The following is a 19,235-nucleotide window of genomic DNA, read 5'->3' on the forward strand; positions in this document are numbered from 1 at the left end:
AGACTTAATTTCACATCACAAACTCAAAAATGCCAAAACCTGGATGTGGAAATCATTTGTGAACTATTTCCAGACTCCATAAAGCAGACATGAAGAATTAGGTCCACACACAAACACACCACCAAATATCTATGATTTTTCAATTTTGCTTTGCCCGTATCCCCTACGTTTTGTGAAAGGATTTACCTGCTGCATTCCCAATCTTATTTAGTACTGCCTTATAATTTGGTGGAAAAAATGTACATATTTGACAATTTTTTTACTTCCTTCACATGTAGATTTCCATGAAAATTAAGTTAAAGTGGAATTGAGAAAAGAGGCACAGTATAATTAACTTTCTTCTAAACTTATCACTAAGCTTACTTATCTGATCTACTTAATTTGACTTTAATCCTTTTATTTCTAGAGCCCAAGGTCCCAAGATTGTTTTCAAAATTAGTACATGTAAATATTTTCTTGTATCAAAATCCTACCCAGTGGATATGTTTTACTACCAAAGGATATTCAGAAATTACTTATCTGCTCTCATGCCAACAGCAATGCTTAAAGCAAGTTGGACGTGATCTCTGTGTACAAAGACCAGGCATTCACAGAGAACACCAAGCTGCTGGAATCTGAGGATTTAAAGGAAAAAAAAAGGAACATTCCATTCTGTTATGTTTCCTCATCTTCTTTCTTTATTCTATGGCTCCAAATCTCTTAGGAAGTCACCCAATGCCATAATTCTTTATCCAAAAAGAAACCAAATATTAATCTGGCATGAAAACCAATGTTTTAACATTCTGGTAGACAAAAATTGGTACAAATGAAATAGGATAGATCAGTAAATTCTAAGACAGAAGATTTGAGTACAGTATTTAGTTTCCTAAAGTCAGCGGATATGGCCTGGGGCACAAAAACTCTCGTGTTTACATGCATATAACAGAAATTTTAAGCTGCAGAGTATTGCCAGCAAGTTGGTATGTCTGCTGTGAAGCAATAATGATTCTGTGATAACCTCCATTAAAACCTTGACAGTCAGTATTGTTACTCTATTAGAAACCCAGAAAGTTACTGCAAGAAATAGACTAAGGTTTTCAGTAGCGTAGTTTAACCTGTCAGAATGAAAGACAGAAAGAAAGAAAGAGAGAGAGAGAGGGAGGGAGGGAAGGAGGGAGGAAGGAAGGGGAGCAAAGGCAAAATTCACAGTAAATTCTCTTGGGTTAAAGTTAACACATCAATTCCTAGCCATTAAAAAAAAAAAACTGTAAGATAGAAAAAAGCTACTCAAATTACATCTTTTGGAATTCAATTATTGTAAAATTGAATCTAGAAAAGTGTGGAGAAAAGATAGCACAAAGATAAAAGTAGACAAACACGCAGAATGGAGTGAAGCAGGAGAGACACAGGGTATGTGGGTGGGTGCTCCAATTTGCAAGGGAATGCTATAAAACAGAATAAAACAATGGGTGTTGAGCACTGTGTTTGACAGACTGACACTTGGAGAAAGAGGAACTGTTAAGAACCACACAGCTGGCTTGGTTCTAACACAGTCTTTGAAAGAAGGACACTTTAGTCTAACTAAAAATAGCTTAGTAGTGATATACAACCTTTTTTTAGCAGAGGAGCCATTTTTTTCATTTGTTACCCCAAGATTCATGCTGTTTCACCTAAAACCCTCCTAGAAGCCTCTGAGGCAGCTTCTCAGAACCTTGAGACTCTGCTGGCCGGCTCAAAAACCACAGTGGCAGTAAATTCTTTGAGTCAACAGACCCGAATATAATTTGGGGGAAGGAGGGCAGAGCTTCGAAAACATACCTCGGGTCTAGCTGTGTCTGACCTCAGCGCGGCCACCTGGGGGCTCAGTCCTCGTTTCAGCTCCTGTTCACTCTTTTGCTCCCCGCGTGAGCTGTGCAAACGACCTCTCAGCCGATGACTCTGATGTTCTTTGTTCTGTGATGTCCAGCAGCTCGGACCAAACACTCCCGAGTCAGCCTCACACTCATACTCAACATGGAGAGAAGGTCGGTGGGCATTAGCTTCCAGACTCTTCTAGAAACGACCCCTTCTCGCCACCTCCGGGCACAGTCCCTGCGGGGGCCCGGGCTGCCATCCCCACCACAGCCTCCCCGCTGGTCCCTCCGCCCTGCGTAGTATCCTAGGAACATCAGCCGGAGTGGTCCTTACACGGAGGGGTAACTGCTTCACTCCTCCACTCCAAACCACCCCGCGATCCTCCGCTTCACCGGAGGAAGAGCCAAGGTCCTCGCAATGGCCTTGAGGTTGCGGCTGCCCTGATGTGCTGCTCAGACCCCTCAGGAGGACTCATCGCCTCCACGCGGGCAGCGCTGCTGGCCGGCGGCCCTGGGCTGTCAACGTCCGCGGGCATCGCCTCACCCGACCCCCCGGCGTAAGTCACCTCGCCCAAGGTCACAGCCTTCCCGGGCCATTTGCGTCCAGTGACTGTGCGACACGGGTTATCAAGGCTCAGCAGTCTCAGCGCCCCCCATCCCCGCCCCCAGGTCCACAGCCCCATGGGGGTGGGTCGGCTGAGGCCGTGCACGGCAGCTCCACCTTGCCCCGCTTCCTTCTGCCCCTTCCACAGGTCTTGATCCCCACGACACTCCCTAAAAATGGCCTGCACATCAAATGCCGCCTCCTGGCCTGCTTCCGGAGAACCCAGCCTGCCACGAAGGCCCCGTCCCGCCGCCGATACTGAAGCTTCCTAGCCTCCCCGCTCGCCCTGCTCCGAGCTCACTGGCCTCCGATGTTTCCTCCTGAGGACCGGTGGGCTCCGGCTTTAAGGTCTGGCAGAGATGTTCCTTCTGCCTGGGACACACCTCCCCAGATACCTGCACTGCTGCTTCCCTCACCTCCTTCCAGCTTTGCTTAAATGTCACCTTCTAAATGAGCCTCCCTGACACCAGAGAAAAAGATTCTCATCTTCTCCTGATGCATTTGCTTACCTTTCCAGGTACTGATTTCACTTGAAAGAAATGACTTCACTCACTTACAAGAGTTGGAAAATTACTGTTTTAAATACATAAAGGCAGAGCAATGGTTAAAAAAAAAAACAAACACGGGCTCTGGACTCAGACCTGGGCCTGAGTGCCTAGCGCTGCCACTCTGCAGCTGTGTGGCTCCACCCCTGGTGGCCTCGGCTCCTTTACCTGTGCAGTGGGGATACTGATATTACATAGACTCTTAGAATGGTTGTGAGGATTAGTTGACTTTATGTACACAGCAGGCTGTGAAAACTATAAAGGGGCGTATAAATACTGGTAATTATTGAGAGATGACCCCAGGAACCGTGCATACCAAAAAACCCACTGAGAGTACATTTGCATCCTGGCTTAAGGTCAGAGTCCTAGGAAATAAACTTTTCAGCTCTGTTCAACCCTGAGTAGACTGAGAACTTCCAGCAAAGCAGAAAGGGCTGGGCAAGGACCACCCCGAGGGCACAGAGCCTGCCTAGCCAACATCACCGAGAACCCGGAAGAGCTACCAACCGCTAGTCTTCTTATGTGGTACAAAATCCTAATATTTTGCTCTTCTTGCACTGACTTTACTTACTTCAGACTTTATTCTAATCTCTAAGGTCCTTGTGAAAAAAAAAAAGCACATAGGATTTCAAATATCTAGGTCTCTATATGTTTATCAGAAGAGCTTTAAACTTTAAAACCAGCCATATGTCTGGTTATTTGAGATTAGAGACTGAAATCTTTTCATGTGTATTTTTATACACACGAAAAGTCTTTATATTTATTTCTCTTTCTGTGATGCAGAATAACTGTACTTGGCCTAAAAATAAAACAATGGCTCCTCCAAAATCTCAACTGATTTTATGTTTTCTTCCATTCATTTTTCATTTACTGGAGTGAAATGTCCTTGCCTGTAACCTCGAATCCACCAGCTTGACTGATTTCAGAGGGTGTGCTGGAGACCCACCCTGCCAAGCAGAGAAGACAGACCACCAATAAGCTGGCACTAATGAAGCCACAATAATCTAACATTGACCATTACCTTCTCTGTCTGCCTAGTCAGATTTATTTGTAGAGCCCACTATAGTCCATTTCATTATTTCTAAAGAGAGAATCACATAAGCTTATGTTTAAAACATTTTAGACATACTATTATTAAAAACCATCATTCTACAGTTATACATTAACAATAATTGCACCATTTATTAAGATGATAATAATTATAAATAGTACTATAGAAAGATAAGGAAAGCAGACATTGTCCTAACCAATTACCACACAGAATGGCTTTGCCATCCTATACACCTGTGTGCTATATCTGGGAAAATCCCTGTCTGGGGCAAGGTGCGTGTGCACGTGTGTGTGTGTGTGTGTGTGCGCGCGCGTGCGCGCGCGTGCGTGCGTGTGTGTGTGTGTGTGTGTGTGTCCCCTTGGGAAAGTCAGCTATATCAGATCATCCAGGTTTTTTGTTAAAGCAATAATCATCACTAGAAATTGCCTTCCCTTTCCAAGTCCTCCTCTGAGGATATCATGCACTCCTCCAATTTTTCTTCATAGCTTTATACAACTTAATATTCAGGCTAGGGAAACTGGAAATCTCCTCCAGGTTAAACAACTCCTTAAATCTATCTACAAATTTATCTTCCTTCTCCAACCTGAATTTCATGACCCAGAGGATGACGGTGGTTTCTTTGCACAGATGGTCAAAAGTAATGAGGAGTTCTTCCAGAAATGGATGAGCATAGACAACATCGGCCGCCAGGATGTAGTCAAAGTTGCTGGAAGCCTTGGGAAAGTTCTTGTCTAAAGCTACACCCCAGGAGAGCTCTTTAACCTGAGGCAAATGCTTACATTTCATTTTGGTGTTTTGGGAAATATTATATTGCAGGTTTCCAAGTAACTCAGGTAAATCTGTGGCAGTCACATGTGCACCTGGGAAACAAAGGACAGTAGGAAAAGTAACCTTCATGGGATAAGGTAAAGCAATTAGGTTTCAAGCCACCATGCACTTTACAATTCTGCACAAATGCTAACCTCATGTCAAGGACTGGTCAGTACACACAGGAGGGAAATCCCTTCAAAATGGATGCTAAGGCACCTTTATGCCTCTCCTTACAAACAATTAGATTCCCCAGGCACTTCTGCACTCTGCTGCGTTTTTCTGTTCTCCTGGTTTTTTGTCTGTCTTGTTTTGTTATTGTTGCTGTTATTTTCTATTTATCTACTTAAAAAATCAAGAGAAAGGGAAATTCAAAGTATTTGGTACCCTCATTGGAACAATCAGATGTCACAATTGAAAGATGAAAGGGTTCTTCACTAAAAGAAGTCTGAGCCCCAGTCATGTGAGACCAAACGGGTGTATATAACACTGGGCATCGTTATCGTTGACCAGGAAGTGTTCAAGTGTGAGAAATGGAGGGAGGAGAGAAGACTTTTCAATGTCATTACATGGAAAGTATCAGGACACCCATGTTCATGCCCACATGTAGTGCTCATACAACCAAAGATCAGCTGGACCCCATTATAAGTCTTTTCAGCTGGACCCCATTATAAGTCTGTCTCTTCCCATTAAGAGATGTTAAAACCTAGCTACAACCCACATATAGTGCTCATACAACCAAAGATCATAGACACAGGACAGAATGCTCAGATGAAGAAGAGATAAACAATCCCCAAGGTAAAAGTGAATACTGGTGGTCATTGTCAGGAAGAAATCAGAAAGCAAAAACCAATAAAATTTGGCCCTTAAAGTGAACTTTGAGCAGTAGCAGAGCCTGAAAACAATGTGTAAATAAGCCTAGGATTGGCTGTTTCTACATCATCAGACATGAAAGAAGAAATGGAAGGGAAGTCTAGTTCAGCCCAGACTGGTTTACAGCCCATTCTTCACCCAAGATGGCAAGTTTCTCTGGCCACTGACTGTATTTTCTGGAACATATTAAAATGGGAGGAAAATAAGCATTTCATTGGTAGAATCACAGAGATATGAATCTCTACATTCTAGTGGGGTGGGTGGGTCTATCATTTTTCATAAATCTTTTTAAAATCCCAAGATAAGGAAGGACCCCCTCTGTCCCCCGACCCTGCCCATAGGAATAGAATCAATCTGACTATTAAGATCTTTGTGTCTAGAGAGGTAAATATCATCACTGACTAAACAAAGTTTCCACCTTTTGATATTTGTTTCAAGTTATAGGAGCAGACCAAAAGGATCAAACCATAATTCAAAAAGACACATGCACCCCAATGTTCATTGCAGCACCATTTACAATAACCTAGGTGTCCACTGACAGATGAATGGATAAAGAAGATGTGGTACATATGTACAATGTAATATTACTCAGCCATAAAAAGGAATGACACCGGGTCATTTGTAGAGATGTGAATGGACCTAGAGTCTGTCATACAGAGTGAAGTAAGCAAGAAAGGGAAAAACAAATATCGTATATTAACACGATGTATTATGTATGTGGAATCTAGAAAAACGGTACAGGTGAACCTGTACCGTTCCAGGGCAGGAATAGAGAAACAGACGTAGAGAACAGACATGTGGACACAGTGGGGAAGGGGAGGGTGGGATGAATTTGGGGATTAGGTTTGACATAAATACACTACCATGTGTAAAATAAATAGTGGGAACCTGCACTATAGCACAGGGAGCTCAGCTCTGTGATGACCTAGATGGGTGGGATGGGGGGCAGGGAGGTCCAAGAGGGAGAAGATATATGTATACATACAGCTGATTCACTTTGTTGTACAGCAGAAACTAACACACTGTAAAGCAATTATACTCCAATAAAAAAATATTTTTTAATTATGAATGAACAACTTCCCAAAACACAAATTCTGCTCTTAAATGAGGAAGCCCTCAGGAATAAATCCAATGTGCCTCTGACACTGTCCATACTAAATGGAATGGTGACTTTAGAAAGCAATATCAAGACAGAGCAATCTAAAAATTATATTTGGAGAGGACTTCAAGGGTCTTATATTTCCCCAGTGTTTAGAAAGTTGTAAACTGCTAAATCTTGAATTCCTCTCAAGATTTTAGAGTGGCAGGTGTGCACTTCTGAAGATGAAGGAAATCAGGACAGATGTGGGCAGCACACATCAGAGAAGGCAGCTAAATTAAGGCCATGAAATAGATAACAGCAACAAAAAAGACTGAACTGAAGCAGGCTCAGGCTTACATATAGACAATCACTTTTAGTTGGAAAAGAAGATGCTGGTGGAAGAACAAGGGATTGCAAAAGAAAAATGGAAATAACTGAGAAAATTGATGGACAAACGCCTAAACTTAGAAGCAGACGTGATTTCTCATACTTTTTCTCTATTCTAACAGATGCTTTTTCATAAAAGCATAGGACTTCAACACCCAAAAGGAATATACAAGTACATGGGAATGTTGAAATGGGGTTAAAATTTAAATAAAGATCGTCTGAGTCCGCATAGTCAGCTCTGCCTATGCCTAGTATTTCACACATCCTCCAGCAGTCAGGATGCTGGGGTGCACATCCCAGTTAGCCAGGATAAAAATCCAGCTTCCCAGAAAACCAAATGGGTGACTTTAACATCAGTTTCCTGATAAAGCCCATTTAACAAATTAAGGGGTTAAAATTGGCCCAGGTCATAGTAAACTGGATAGTAAAAGCAACTAATGATACAGGATCATGGAATTCGCTGATCCCACTCAATCAAAAACACCTGCTTACCAAGTAAACTTGCCACGATGGAGACTAACCCTGTTCCAGCTCCAATTTCAATCACATTTTTGTCAACCATGTTATACTGCTTTACATTTGTTTCCAGAAAATAGCATAGAACAAGGGCCTATGAAAATTCAAAAAAAAGAAAAAAGTAGTGCTTGGCAAGTAATCACAGAAAGTAAAATTAAACTCTATTAGATAAATACCCCACGAACGCTATGATATGTATGTGAGCCCATGTGAGTGCATGTGTGCATCCATACACATCACTATAGAAAATTATCCACAGAAGTACATCCTTCAGTAGGTTCAACACTTAGGATAGGAAAAGTCCTTGGGGATTGTTGGGGAGAAAAGAGAACTAAGAATATAGAGTTCAGTTACTTAGGCTTGATTATCCTTAAAAGCAGCAACTTCTAATAATAACAGTCATTTTAAAGAAGTGTGTGGGGTTTCCCTGGTGGCGCAGTGGTTAAGAATCCGCCTGCCAATGCAGGGGACACAGGTTCAAGCCCTGGTCCGGGAAGATTCCACATGCCGCGGAACAACTAAGCCCATGCGCCACAACTACTGAGCCTGCGCTCTAGAGCCCGTGAGCCACAACCACTGAGCCCGCGTGCCGCAACTACTGAAGCCCACATGCCTAGAGCCCGTGCTCTGCAACAAGAGAAGCCACCACAATGAGAAGCCCATGCACGGCAACAAAGAGTAGCCCCCGCTCACCACAACTAGAGAAAGCCTGCGCACAGCAACGAAGACCCAATGCAGCCAAAAATAAATAAATTTATAAAAGAGAAAAAAAAGAAGTGTGTGTTTGGGATTGAGGCAGACAGTGGGGGGAGGGGGTCTGCACCCTTCATAGGACAATTGATAAATAAGTGGTGGTCTTTTAGAATATCCTGCGTGTTGAGACTGAAATGGATTTCATTATAATTGTTTAACTCAAATGGAACCAGTTAAATGGGAAATTAAAATGTTTACTATTCTTAACTTCTGTGACTTATAGTCACAAAAAACTGAAGATGTAAACAACACTCTTTATTAACGCTACAAATCAGAAATAGAATTCATTGGTAAAAGCATCTTCCCTATTTCGTGATTTCTAAATTTTAGTGTTGTTTGAGGTCACAAAAGAGAACCATGGAGCCTCCTTTCTCCTTCCAAACAGTATATAATAACGAACAACATCGGATGAGAACTGATTGAAATGCAGCAAACTTTGTATGAATTCATACCGATGGCCAAACAACAGCACCGTAACAATCCATGGCTTCAGTAATCCGAATCTCATGACCAACGAAATGAAATCCCTCCCAGGAGATGGCTGTTACTAAAGTTGGAACGAAACACCTCTGCATGATCTCTGCAACCACTTTCCTGTCATCATCGGCTTCTCTGTTCTCTGAAAGGAGGGGGATAAAAAAACAACAAGGCAGTGGTTGTGGTACTAAACCATAGCGAAGGAGAACCTGATGGAGGTGCAGCATCTCTACTTATGCTAAGTTGCTTTTGAATAGGCACTGATTTTAGGTGCAACATAATAATAGTAAGGTAAGCTATTTGAAAATAACTCAACAGAAGCTAATATTTCATACATCAGGATAGCAACATCCTTCTGAATTTCACTGAGGCTGAAATCACCAATAGACATTTCTGAAATGCTATGTGAAATAAACAATAACTGATATACTTTTTTAAAAAGCAATGTATTTTAAAGGCTACCAATCTATTCACAGAGCAAAAGAAAGATTGGTGATGGAATCTAAGATCTCAACTATTCGTACTGGCTACACAGTGCAATGCCAGTTATTTGAATAATGGAATAGTAGCAGATCTTTTATGACCTGCCTTTATCCAGACAAAAGACATTTGATACCACCCAACAATATACCCTTATATTATTTTATTATTACTTATTTTATATTATTATTTGGTGACAACTCATGGCATCTTAACATCCACAATATCACGTATGTTTCATAAGCAACATCAACCACCAATTACTGAGCACATACTTCACAGGCCAGACCATGATAAATATGTATATAATATTTCTCGTAATTTTTGCAACAACTTGTGAGGTAGGCATTATTATTTGCACTTTTACAGATAATGAAACTAAGACTCAGAGGGCTTTGTCAGCTTGACCAAGTTCATGCAAATTGTAAATGAAGGAGCCAAAATTTGAGCTCCTTTTTGGTTGCTCCAAAGCCCCTCTCTGCACTATTAAAAAGCTATGATATAATTTTTAAAAATCCAGTTGTCTCTAAGAATTCAGAAACTAGTTATGGGGCTTCCCTGGTGGCGCAGTGGTTGAGAGTCCACCTGCCAATGCAGGGGACACGGGTTCGTGCCCCGGTCTGGGAAGATCCCACATGCCGCGGAGCGGCTGGGCCCGTGAGCCACGGCCGCTGAGCCAGCGCGTCCGGAGCCTGTGCTCCGCAAAGGGAGAGGCCCGCGTACCGCAAAAAAAAAAAAAACTAGTTATGGAGCAAGATACACATCTCTCTCTAAGCCTCCATTTCCCTGTTTATAAAATGTGAAAGATAAAAGAACCTACATCAAATAGTGTTGGAAGATTTAAATGAGATGATGTATATAATGTGCTTAGCACTTTGTTACATAGAGTTCAATAAATTATTTTAATTATTGTCATTGTAACTGTTATTATATTTTGGTCATGAAACTAAATGATAAAACAAGATCACCACATAAACAAAAATATTGGATTGTGTGGTACTTGATTGAAAATTCTATAGTTACTTGTAGAAGCAGTGAGTAGAATGGTGGTTACCAGGGGCAGGGGGTGGGGGAAATGTGGAGATGTAGGTCAAAGGGTACAAAGTTTGTAAGATGAATAAGTGCTGGAGATCTAATGTACAGCACCATGACTACAGTTAATAATAATGTGCTGTATACTTGAAATTTGCTAAAAGAGTAGATCTTAAATGTTCTCTCACACACAAAAAAAAATTAAAGAAAATGGTAACAATGTGATGTGGAGTCTATGTATCTATACGTGGAGGATAAATTATAGATTAGAGGTATTTACCGCAGAATGGTGACATCACTGTGAACTGAGAAAGTAAGATTGTTACTCCAAAGAAGGGACTGGGAGCTTTAAGATGAAGAGGCATCTTTGAACAGCCCTAGTTGGGGAATAATCCAGGAAACAGATGAGGTTATACATTAGAACACTCTGGCACATTTTCCCATGTCTTCCTCCTTTTCTAGTCCCTTACTAGCTTCTCCTTGCAAGACAGGAGAAGCCATTCATCTGATTAGCAGCTTAAAATGTGGATTGGACCACGGTTTTTCCTAGTGTGAGGGGTAACTGTGCCTTAAAATGTCAGCCCTCATGTGCTGATACCCCCTTCCCACCTCCCTTCATGAGGTAGGCTGAGCTGGGCAAAGCCCTGCCTCAGAGAGAACTTAACCAATAAGAGTATCTAGGGCTGCAGTCCTTTATTTTCAAGTAGAATAGAATCATTGCTTACATCTAGATGACATGTTAAATGTCTGCCATTCTAAACACGTCTTTCAAAATTCTTGTACACACCTCAAGGCTGAAATTACATTCAGCAGTCCCAAATTCATACTTGCTGTTTTGAAATATTTTTTAGTACAAGATATAAAAGATGATATGAATAAATGGAGAGAGGCTCTATACACAAATGGGGTGACTTATACTATAAAAATGTCATATATATTCAATACAAAATCAATCATAATTCCAGTTAGCTTTTTTAAGAAACTTGATAGACTCACTCCAAAACTTAAATGGAAGAATAAACATCCATAAAGAGTTAACTTTGTAAAAGAAGAATAAGAGGTAGGAGAATATCTGCTTTATTAGATATTTAGGTATACCACAAAGCCATAGTAACAAAAATAGTATGGTATTGTTGCAAGAGATAAATGGACCAGTGGGCAAAATAGGGATCTCAGAGACAAACCCATGTAGATAGAGGGGGTGGGTTAGCTGCCACATTATATGGAGAAAAATAAAACTGGATCTCTACGTAAAATCTTTCATAAAGGCAGATTCCAGAGGGATTAAAGACCAAATGTAAGAGGAAAAAAAAATTTAATCGTATAAGATGATATCTTTGTGAAAGTAGGGAGGAGAGAACCTTCTTAAAATCTGCAATACCCAAAAGTGATGAATATTCTTATATCAAAAGTGAAGATTTCTATTCTGTGAATGAAGATTAAAAGTGTGGATGAGATTAAAAGATGACAGATGAGAAAAGATCTTCTACAATGTCTAAGACTGAAAAGAGATAATATCTCGAATATACAAGAAATCTGTATAACCTCCAAATTGACAAGGAGGAAGATAGTAACCACAATGAAAAATAAGCAAAGGAGATAAACTGGCAGATTACAGAAGATGAAACCAAAAAAGCCACAAAGCAACATGGAAATGTTCCAACTCAGATATAGACAAATTAAAACAAGCTATCTCTTATACTCATTAAACTAACAAAAATTAGAAGCTGGACAGTGCTGAGTGATAGGGGGCTTGTGGGAATGGCAGAACCTCAGGTACCACTGGTGAGACTACAGAATGTTGCAGTCATTCTGGAGAGCAATCTAAGGTATTTTGTAGGACATTTTGTATAATGTCCTACAATCCAGTAATCCTGCCCCCACTCCCAAATTTTTACACAAGTCCTTAAATGGATATGCATGAAAATATTTATCAAAGATACATATCAAACACACTAGAATGGTTGCCAGGAGGGAGGTGGAAAAGGAAAGGAAGTAGGAAATGCGTAAAAGAAGAATAGATGAATGGATGAATGAATGAATGAGACAAAATACAGAGAGATATACATACATCAGTGGGGCCTTTCAGAGATGATGAACATGCACCATGTAAGAAAGTGAAGGCCTCAAGAGACTTTCCAATTTCTCCACGGCACTGAGGCAAGAACGAGAGTGAGGGGTCTTGAGTCTCTGAGTCCTAAGGGAAGATGTAGTTGTCAAACTGTCCTATGAGCTCCAATAACATCATTTCCCAGCATTCGAGGAATATAGTGGAAAGATGGAGGTAAATTAAGTTTGCCTTGTTGGAAAATTCCTTCAGTGGCCATAATCCAGCAGGGACATTCAGCCAAGATGATTTCCAGTCCTAAATTCTGTGATCCCTTCACAGAGCCCTGTCTAGGATCCAGACAGAACCAAGCATTCTCCAAAGAACCCTAATCTCACTGCGTGCCACAGAGGGGCCCCCCTCTACCACCCACTCTATCACCACCACAAACACTGACCTTTGGCAGAGATGCAGAGAAAACAAAGAGATGAAAAACGGATAGTCTTCAGCATGAGTCACCTCTTCTAATATATTTCACTATATTTCTCCTTAAACTACGGCATGTATTCACATTCACAGGAAGAGCTCTAAGAACCAAATAATATTGGTAATATGTTGTATTTGAACTTTAACTTTCACTTCACTAGATTCACTTGCCTTGCTAAGATGGGGCGTGGAGGGGCAGCTTTTGCTCTGGAAGTTCTTTAGGGAAAAGCAGAGAACATTAATTGCTTCCTTGACCTTTAGCTGAATGTGCCCTCTTGGGCCTCCTTGCAAACCCCTTGTAAATGCAGCACTTCTTTGACAAGTCACCTAACGTATCAGGGATTAATAGATGTTAGAGTACACTAAATCCCAGGAGCGTCTCCTAAAGTTCCAATCATTGTTCTAAAAACTTTGCCAGTGAATATCTACAGCTACCACACTGACATCTACGACTTTGCACTTTCTTTTAAAGGTTAGTTGACCAGATCAGTGCTGCTGTCCCAACAACTACAGTGTAATAACAAATGATTCCTGTTTTTTCACTATCTTTCTAAATAAACAGAGCTAGTCATTTTTTTTAAAGAATAGCATCTTTACTTCTATATAGAAATGAGATTAAAAATATATATGTGAATATATTGCATAATCAAAAATGACTTACACCCCTCCAAAATAATCTTCCAAGAGATTTCATGAAACAACAGTAACCACTATTAATTGCACATACACCCTAAAAGAACACAATTCTATCCATCGTACATGGTCATTTGAAATTAGTCATACACCTAGGATGACCACATATCCTTTAGAAAACATTATCAAGCTGAAGAAAATTTAACTGACAGTGTTTTAGTATTCTCTTTGGCATTTAAAGACTATGTAACTACCACTCATTCTGTAAGAAGAGACACTCATAAAAAATAGCATAATTTATAGCAGGAAACCAAAATATACTGAACTTGGCTACTTGAAATAATTTGTCTAGATGTAATACATTGGATTTTAAAAGCAAATGTACACACATGAACAATTATGTCCATCTTAAAACTTTGCTGTTTTTCAGCATTAACTTCTATTTAAAGATTGTGAGGTAAGAATTTTTTTTTGGCTGTGCCTCACAGCTTGCAGGGTCTTAATTCCCCGACCAGGGATTGAACCCCGGCCCACCGCAGTGAAAGCACCGACTCCTAACCACCGGACCGCCAGGCAACTCCCTGAGGTAACAATTTTAACCGTAGTTATTCATTTAAATCAAAAGACAAGTTTAGTGTTTTAGCAATATCACCACCCATTTCAAGGTTGATGACAAGAACCGTTGGACAGGAATCTAACGCAAAGAGCTGCACTATTACAAAGGTGTCCCTAATGTCACCTTGTTGTAATAACAGGGGGAAATCTATGCTCCAAACATAATACACAAAGAGTGGGCCCCTCGAAGTGCATGCTTAGTTATTTGTTGATTATGGGATTGAATCTTGAGAAGGTTAATGAATGAGTAGATATTCTTTGGTTTTTAGGTAAGATTTGTACAGCAACTTTCCCCCAAAATTAACAGCATTATCACACAACGGAATTCTGATTTACACTTCTGAAGAATAATTTTTCCATACATATTCTCTGCTTGTTATCTAGTACTTAGGGCTCAGGATAAATAACTAAAATGAGGAAATGTTACACAAAATGTTGGATTTGGTTTCCCGGTATGAAAATCAGAAAACTTCTGATACCTATACCATTAGATAAGAGCTATCTACTAGAATCTTAGAGTATTATTTTATTAATGAATTTAATACTGAACACAAATATTAAAACAGATTGTAAATAAAACATAATCAAGAAAGTATTACATTTATGTTGCTCTCTTAGGCTTATCTATTTTAATGCTTTTTTATACATAAAAAGGCTTAACACCATTTTCCTGCTATTAAATCTTTGCTGATAGTGAATAAAATCTACCAGGTGCTCTTGTTCTCCAGAGAATTAAAGGGGTTTCAAGTATGAAGTAAAAATTAGCAAGATTCTGCCCTTCACGATGATATTTTTCTTAAGAGGAAAATTCGACAGTGAATTGATTTCCAAGGCTGGATTGTAAGAAGCCTTCAAAAATAGAGGCTCTGTCTGTATTCTTCTCTTTTATACTTTTAAGGTCAATAACAGCAATAATAAATGGAAGGGTCAAATCACAGAAATAGATGAAAAGAAAAAAAATTCTTTAATAGCTATGACAAGTGAATTCAAGCTTCCATTTGAGGGCTGTCACAGAAACCTGTCTGTGAAATTTAAAGTAAAAACCCCTCAACGAAATGAAAGACACTGTCATTCAATCGAATCTTCTATTCAAAGATGAATGTCATGTGCTTCTTAGAAATACCTACAGAATTTTTTTTAAAGATGTTAAAGATATTTTCAGATTAGTGAATGGTCACAGGTAAACCTGAAAGCTACAATTCTGAATGCCTCAGCAATGTCAAGGTCTCGGGCCCTTATGTTGAAACTAATTCTTGAGACATTTTCACAAATGTTTTTTGTCTGGATGTCCACGTACTTTCAAGAATAAAGAGAAGCTGTAACTTTCATCACGTGGCTCAAATGATAGTTACAATTACCAAAGAAAGAAAATTCATTTTTTTACTGACACTGCTCAGGATGCAAGTGGGAAAAAAACAGAACCAAATCTAATTGTACTCAGAGCCTACTGCTGGGATCGTACCGGGGAGAGACAATTAAACAGATGCCAATGAAGTGTGATAAGTGGAATAAAAGAAATATTTCTGAGGTGCTATGGGAAGCACCGCTGCTTGGTCAAATCAGGAGAAGCATCCTCAAGGAGGAGACACTTGAGTTGAGGTGGAGGGAAGGGGAAGGCTGCCAGGCGGAGAAGGAAGGAAGCAAGGTCAAGGGAGACGCAACACTGCCAGGGTGTGGAGGCCAGCTTGAGAGCCTGGAAGGACCGGGGAGCTGGTGTACAAGCTGGTGCAGAAAATAAGCCTGAAGAAGGGCTGGGATCAGACCTGTGGGCAATGTTGACCTTTCTTCTACAAGGTGAACAGGAGCCAATAAAAATCATTAGGACAAGAACTGACACAATCAAAATTGGTATTTGAGAATCGACTTCTGGCAGCAGCAGCTGAGGCTACGTTAGAAGCTAATGGGAAGACGTAATAATCTAGACAAAAGATGCAAGAGTCTGAAGTGAGGCAGCAGCCCTGGGTCTGGGAGCCAAGCGTGAATTTGTGAGTTCTTGAGGCAGTGGTAGACGCCCCATCGAGGGCAATAAGTGACGTTCAAACTTGACATTCTGCCCTGAGTTTTGAAGATATCTGAGGCAGATAATCATGTTTGAGTTATTTTTATTCAATACGTGGAACATTTATTAGTCTTATCTAGCAGATACTTATTCAGGTTACTTTTTAAACATGTAAAACATGTCGATGGATGATTTTCACATTAATAATTATGCGGCTATACTACTCCAACTAGTATATTAATATATTAACTCAAGACTCTAGTTTGGTGTGTTTCTTAAGCAGCAATAGAATTACTCAAACTTCCTTCTTCCTCTATTGAGGCAATGTTGCTTATAAAGGCCATATTTTCCATTAATCCAACTCTGTAAAGATTTATGAAGATCCTTGTGAAAGACTTAGTGCTATCCCTAAGTAATACATTGTACCTGGTCCTGAAAAGAGTCAACTGACTTGTGGCTAGAAATACAAGCTCATCCCTAATGAGCAGATTTTAAGTCCAGCCATTAGGCCTCAGTTATAGCTAATTCATTCGTTCCCTCATTTACTGAGTACATGGGCACTGTGAATACAAAGATAGAGCAACATATAAGTGGTCGAATAGAGACTTAACTAGTTAACTCAAAAACAGAAAGAGAAAGCTCCATGCCTCAGAGAGCTCAGCAAAGAATGACCTGAGACTCGATGACTATGGGTTTGTAAGTCAGATAAGAGAAGGCAAGATACGCCGTACGTAGGCATCTACATGTGCAGAAGCCCACTGGCAAAAGACTCTTGACCAATTTTCCAATTTAGGAAACTCTGAGAACTTGAATATAGGATAAGTGGTGGTCATAGCATGAGATAAAACACTGTGTGCCATGCTAAGAAGTCTCGATTTTATCCTATAGGAAACACTGAGGCACTGAAGAATTTTAGGGAGGAGGAGAATGTGACAAGATGTTAATTTTTAAAAAGATCATGCATCTGTGGATAAAGAAAGGGAGCCAGCCCAGGGTTGGGGAGGCCAGTTAGAAGGCAGTTACAACAGTCAAGAGAAGAAATAAGCAAGATGATGCCGCAAACAGGGCGTGAGGGGTAGAGAAACATATTAGGAGGTAAAGATCAACAGGATGTGATGGTGACGGGTGTGGGGAAAGGGGAAAGACTGGCATGATTCCAGGTTTCGGGATAGCCGGAGAAATGACGTTGCCATAAACTGAGATAGAAAATACAGGCGGAGGGGCAAATCTGCAAAAGCAAAATTATTTTTTAATGCATCTGGATCCGCCATCTGGCACGCTGGCTACAGAGGTGTGCTGCTTGGATTAAGAGAACGTGCTGCAGCAGGTTCACCTGGCTCCTCGGACGCCAGGCTTCCCCTGGGCTGCCTCTAAGCCGGCCCCTCTCCCGCTGCAGAGGACGTTCGTCCAGGGGGCAGCTCTGTGGGGTGACTCCCTGTGGGCCTGCCCAAGACTTTCTCAGAGCTGTGATGCGGCCTCTGCTCACCTGGACCTGCAGTGATGCGAAGGCTCTCCCGGCCTTCTTCTGCTCCTTCCTCCTTTACCCTCCACAGACATTTCCTCCAATAAATCTCGCGCATGTTAAATCCCATTCTGGCATCTGCTTCCTGAAGGAACCGAACTAACACAAGGCAGAATGGAGGACGTCAAGTAAGCAGCTGGAAGGACAGATCTGGGAGTCACTGTGCATGGGAATCACTGCGCCTCTGGTTAGTACGAACCTGTTCCAAGGCTGCAGACCCTGAGGAGTGTTCTTTATAACACACTGCTACTTGTGCTAACAGCCGGAGAGCCGCCGTTGGCAAGAGTAGGCAACCTAAGAGATTCGGAATAGTTAACGTGGATGAGGTTTTAGACGGTTTAGATTATAATGCAACATTAGAAACCATAGACAGAGGAATTTTTAGCATCCACTACAGTCCTAACTTTAATCTGTGCATAACTAAGTGACATCCTATAATTCTTTGGATCTTCAGGCCAGTGTTGAAATCCAAGAACTGGGCTGTGGGTTTGCTCCATCCTTTCCAAGCACAAGATGACTAAGTATAAACAGTTAGGACAGGAAAAGTCACTACCCTACAGTACTTGAGAACTGAGTGTTCTACTGGTTAGTGGGAGCCTTTCCAACAAAAGGCAATCTGACTCTGTCCCAGTGGCACACACTTCATCCCCTTAGCACTGTGCCTATGAATGTATTTTTAAAGCTTCAGCTGACAATGTAGGTGATTATGGGCTGCGTCTGTTCATGTTGTAAACTATTTTCTTGTTAATTCTGTCTCCACCTTACCTTGAACTTCTTCCATAGCCTTCGTAATTTGCCAAATTATCATATGCAAAGTTGAAAGCAAGCATTATGGTAATGATAATGATGACATTTTATTCATAAACTGCAGAGAAACTGCATCTTCATTCAAATCATCTAAATGGCTGGATTCTCTAAGTGATTATGACTTTAAATGTTTAGATTTGCAAAAATTACTACAGCAAAACCGTACATGTTTAAGCCACATAGGCTGCCAACACTGGGCATACACCCAGCTCTCTTGGCCTAAAGACATGCTCACCTAGGTAGAGGCCACCTGGTATGCCTAAAAAAGGCAAAGAAAACAGGACTCTAGTCCTTAGAAAATATCCACAGTGTAAAGGAGAAAAAGAAAGAAGCCAGGACAATTAAATTTGTACTACAACTGTTCCACAAAACCATGGTAATAATTCTTCTAGTCTATGTCAAGAGCATATGTCTGCACTTTTTATCTCAAGACAGTGGGGATAGTTGTATTACGTAATCTATGCAAAGTCATACTTGATATTTAGGATGATGTAAAAAACAGTGGGTCAATTCCAAATAATTCCACTGGTGGTAGAATTCAACCTTAAATTCTCCTTACCACAAGAGGTCAAAATACATTATTATTTGCCTCTAATGAATACATCAGAGGGACCATAAGCACAGTCTAGAAATATTTTATAGTCTAAAATCATTTTTCATGGAAGCATTTGTAAAAAACCTTTAGTTT

At 40.6% G+C, this 19,235-nt stretch overlaps 1 protein-coding gene across 1 annotated transcript in view; it reads right to left on the minus strand.

Annotated features, from left to right (window-relative positions):
• Positions 1 to 19,235, minus strand: part of LOC137210982 (protein-lysine methyltransferase METTL21E) — a 135,087-nt gene that overhangs the window by 113,749 nt on the left and 2,103 nt on the right. The window contains exons 3-5 of the mRNA XM_067713062.1: positions 8,902 to 9,068; positions 7,673 to 7,790; positions 1,798 to 4,892 (exon numbers count right to left, since the gene is read on the minus strand). Of these exons, the coding sequence (XP_067569163.1) occupies positions 4,489 to 4,892; positions 7,673 to 7,790; positions 8,902 to 9,068 (689 nt within the window). The 3' untranslated portion in view covers positions 1,798 to 4,488. The remainder of the gene's footprint in view (positions 1 to 1,797; positions 4,893 to 7,672; positions 7,791 to 8,901; positions 9,069 to 19,235) is intronic.

The sequence above is a fragment of the Pseudorca crassidens genome, chromosome 18 (genome assembly GCF_039906515.1).
Source record: "Pseudorca crassidens isolate mPseCra1 chromosome 18, mPseCra1.hap1, whole genome shotgun sequence".
Classification (NCBI taxonomy): domain Eukaryota; kingdom Metazoa; phylum Chordata; class Mammalia; order Artiodactyla; family Delphinidae; genus Pseudorca; species Pseudorca crassidens.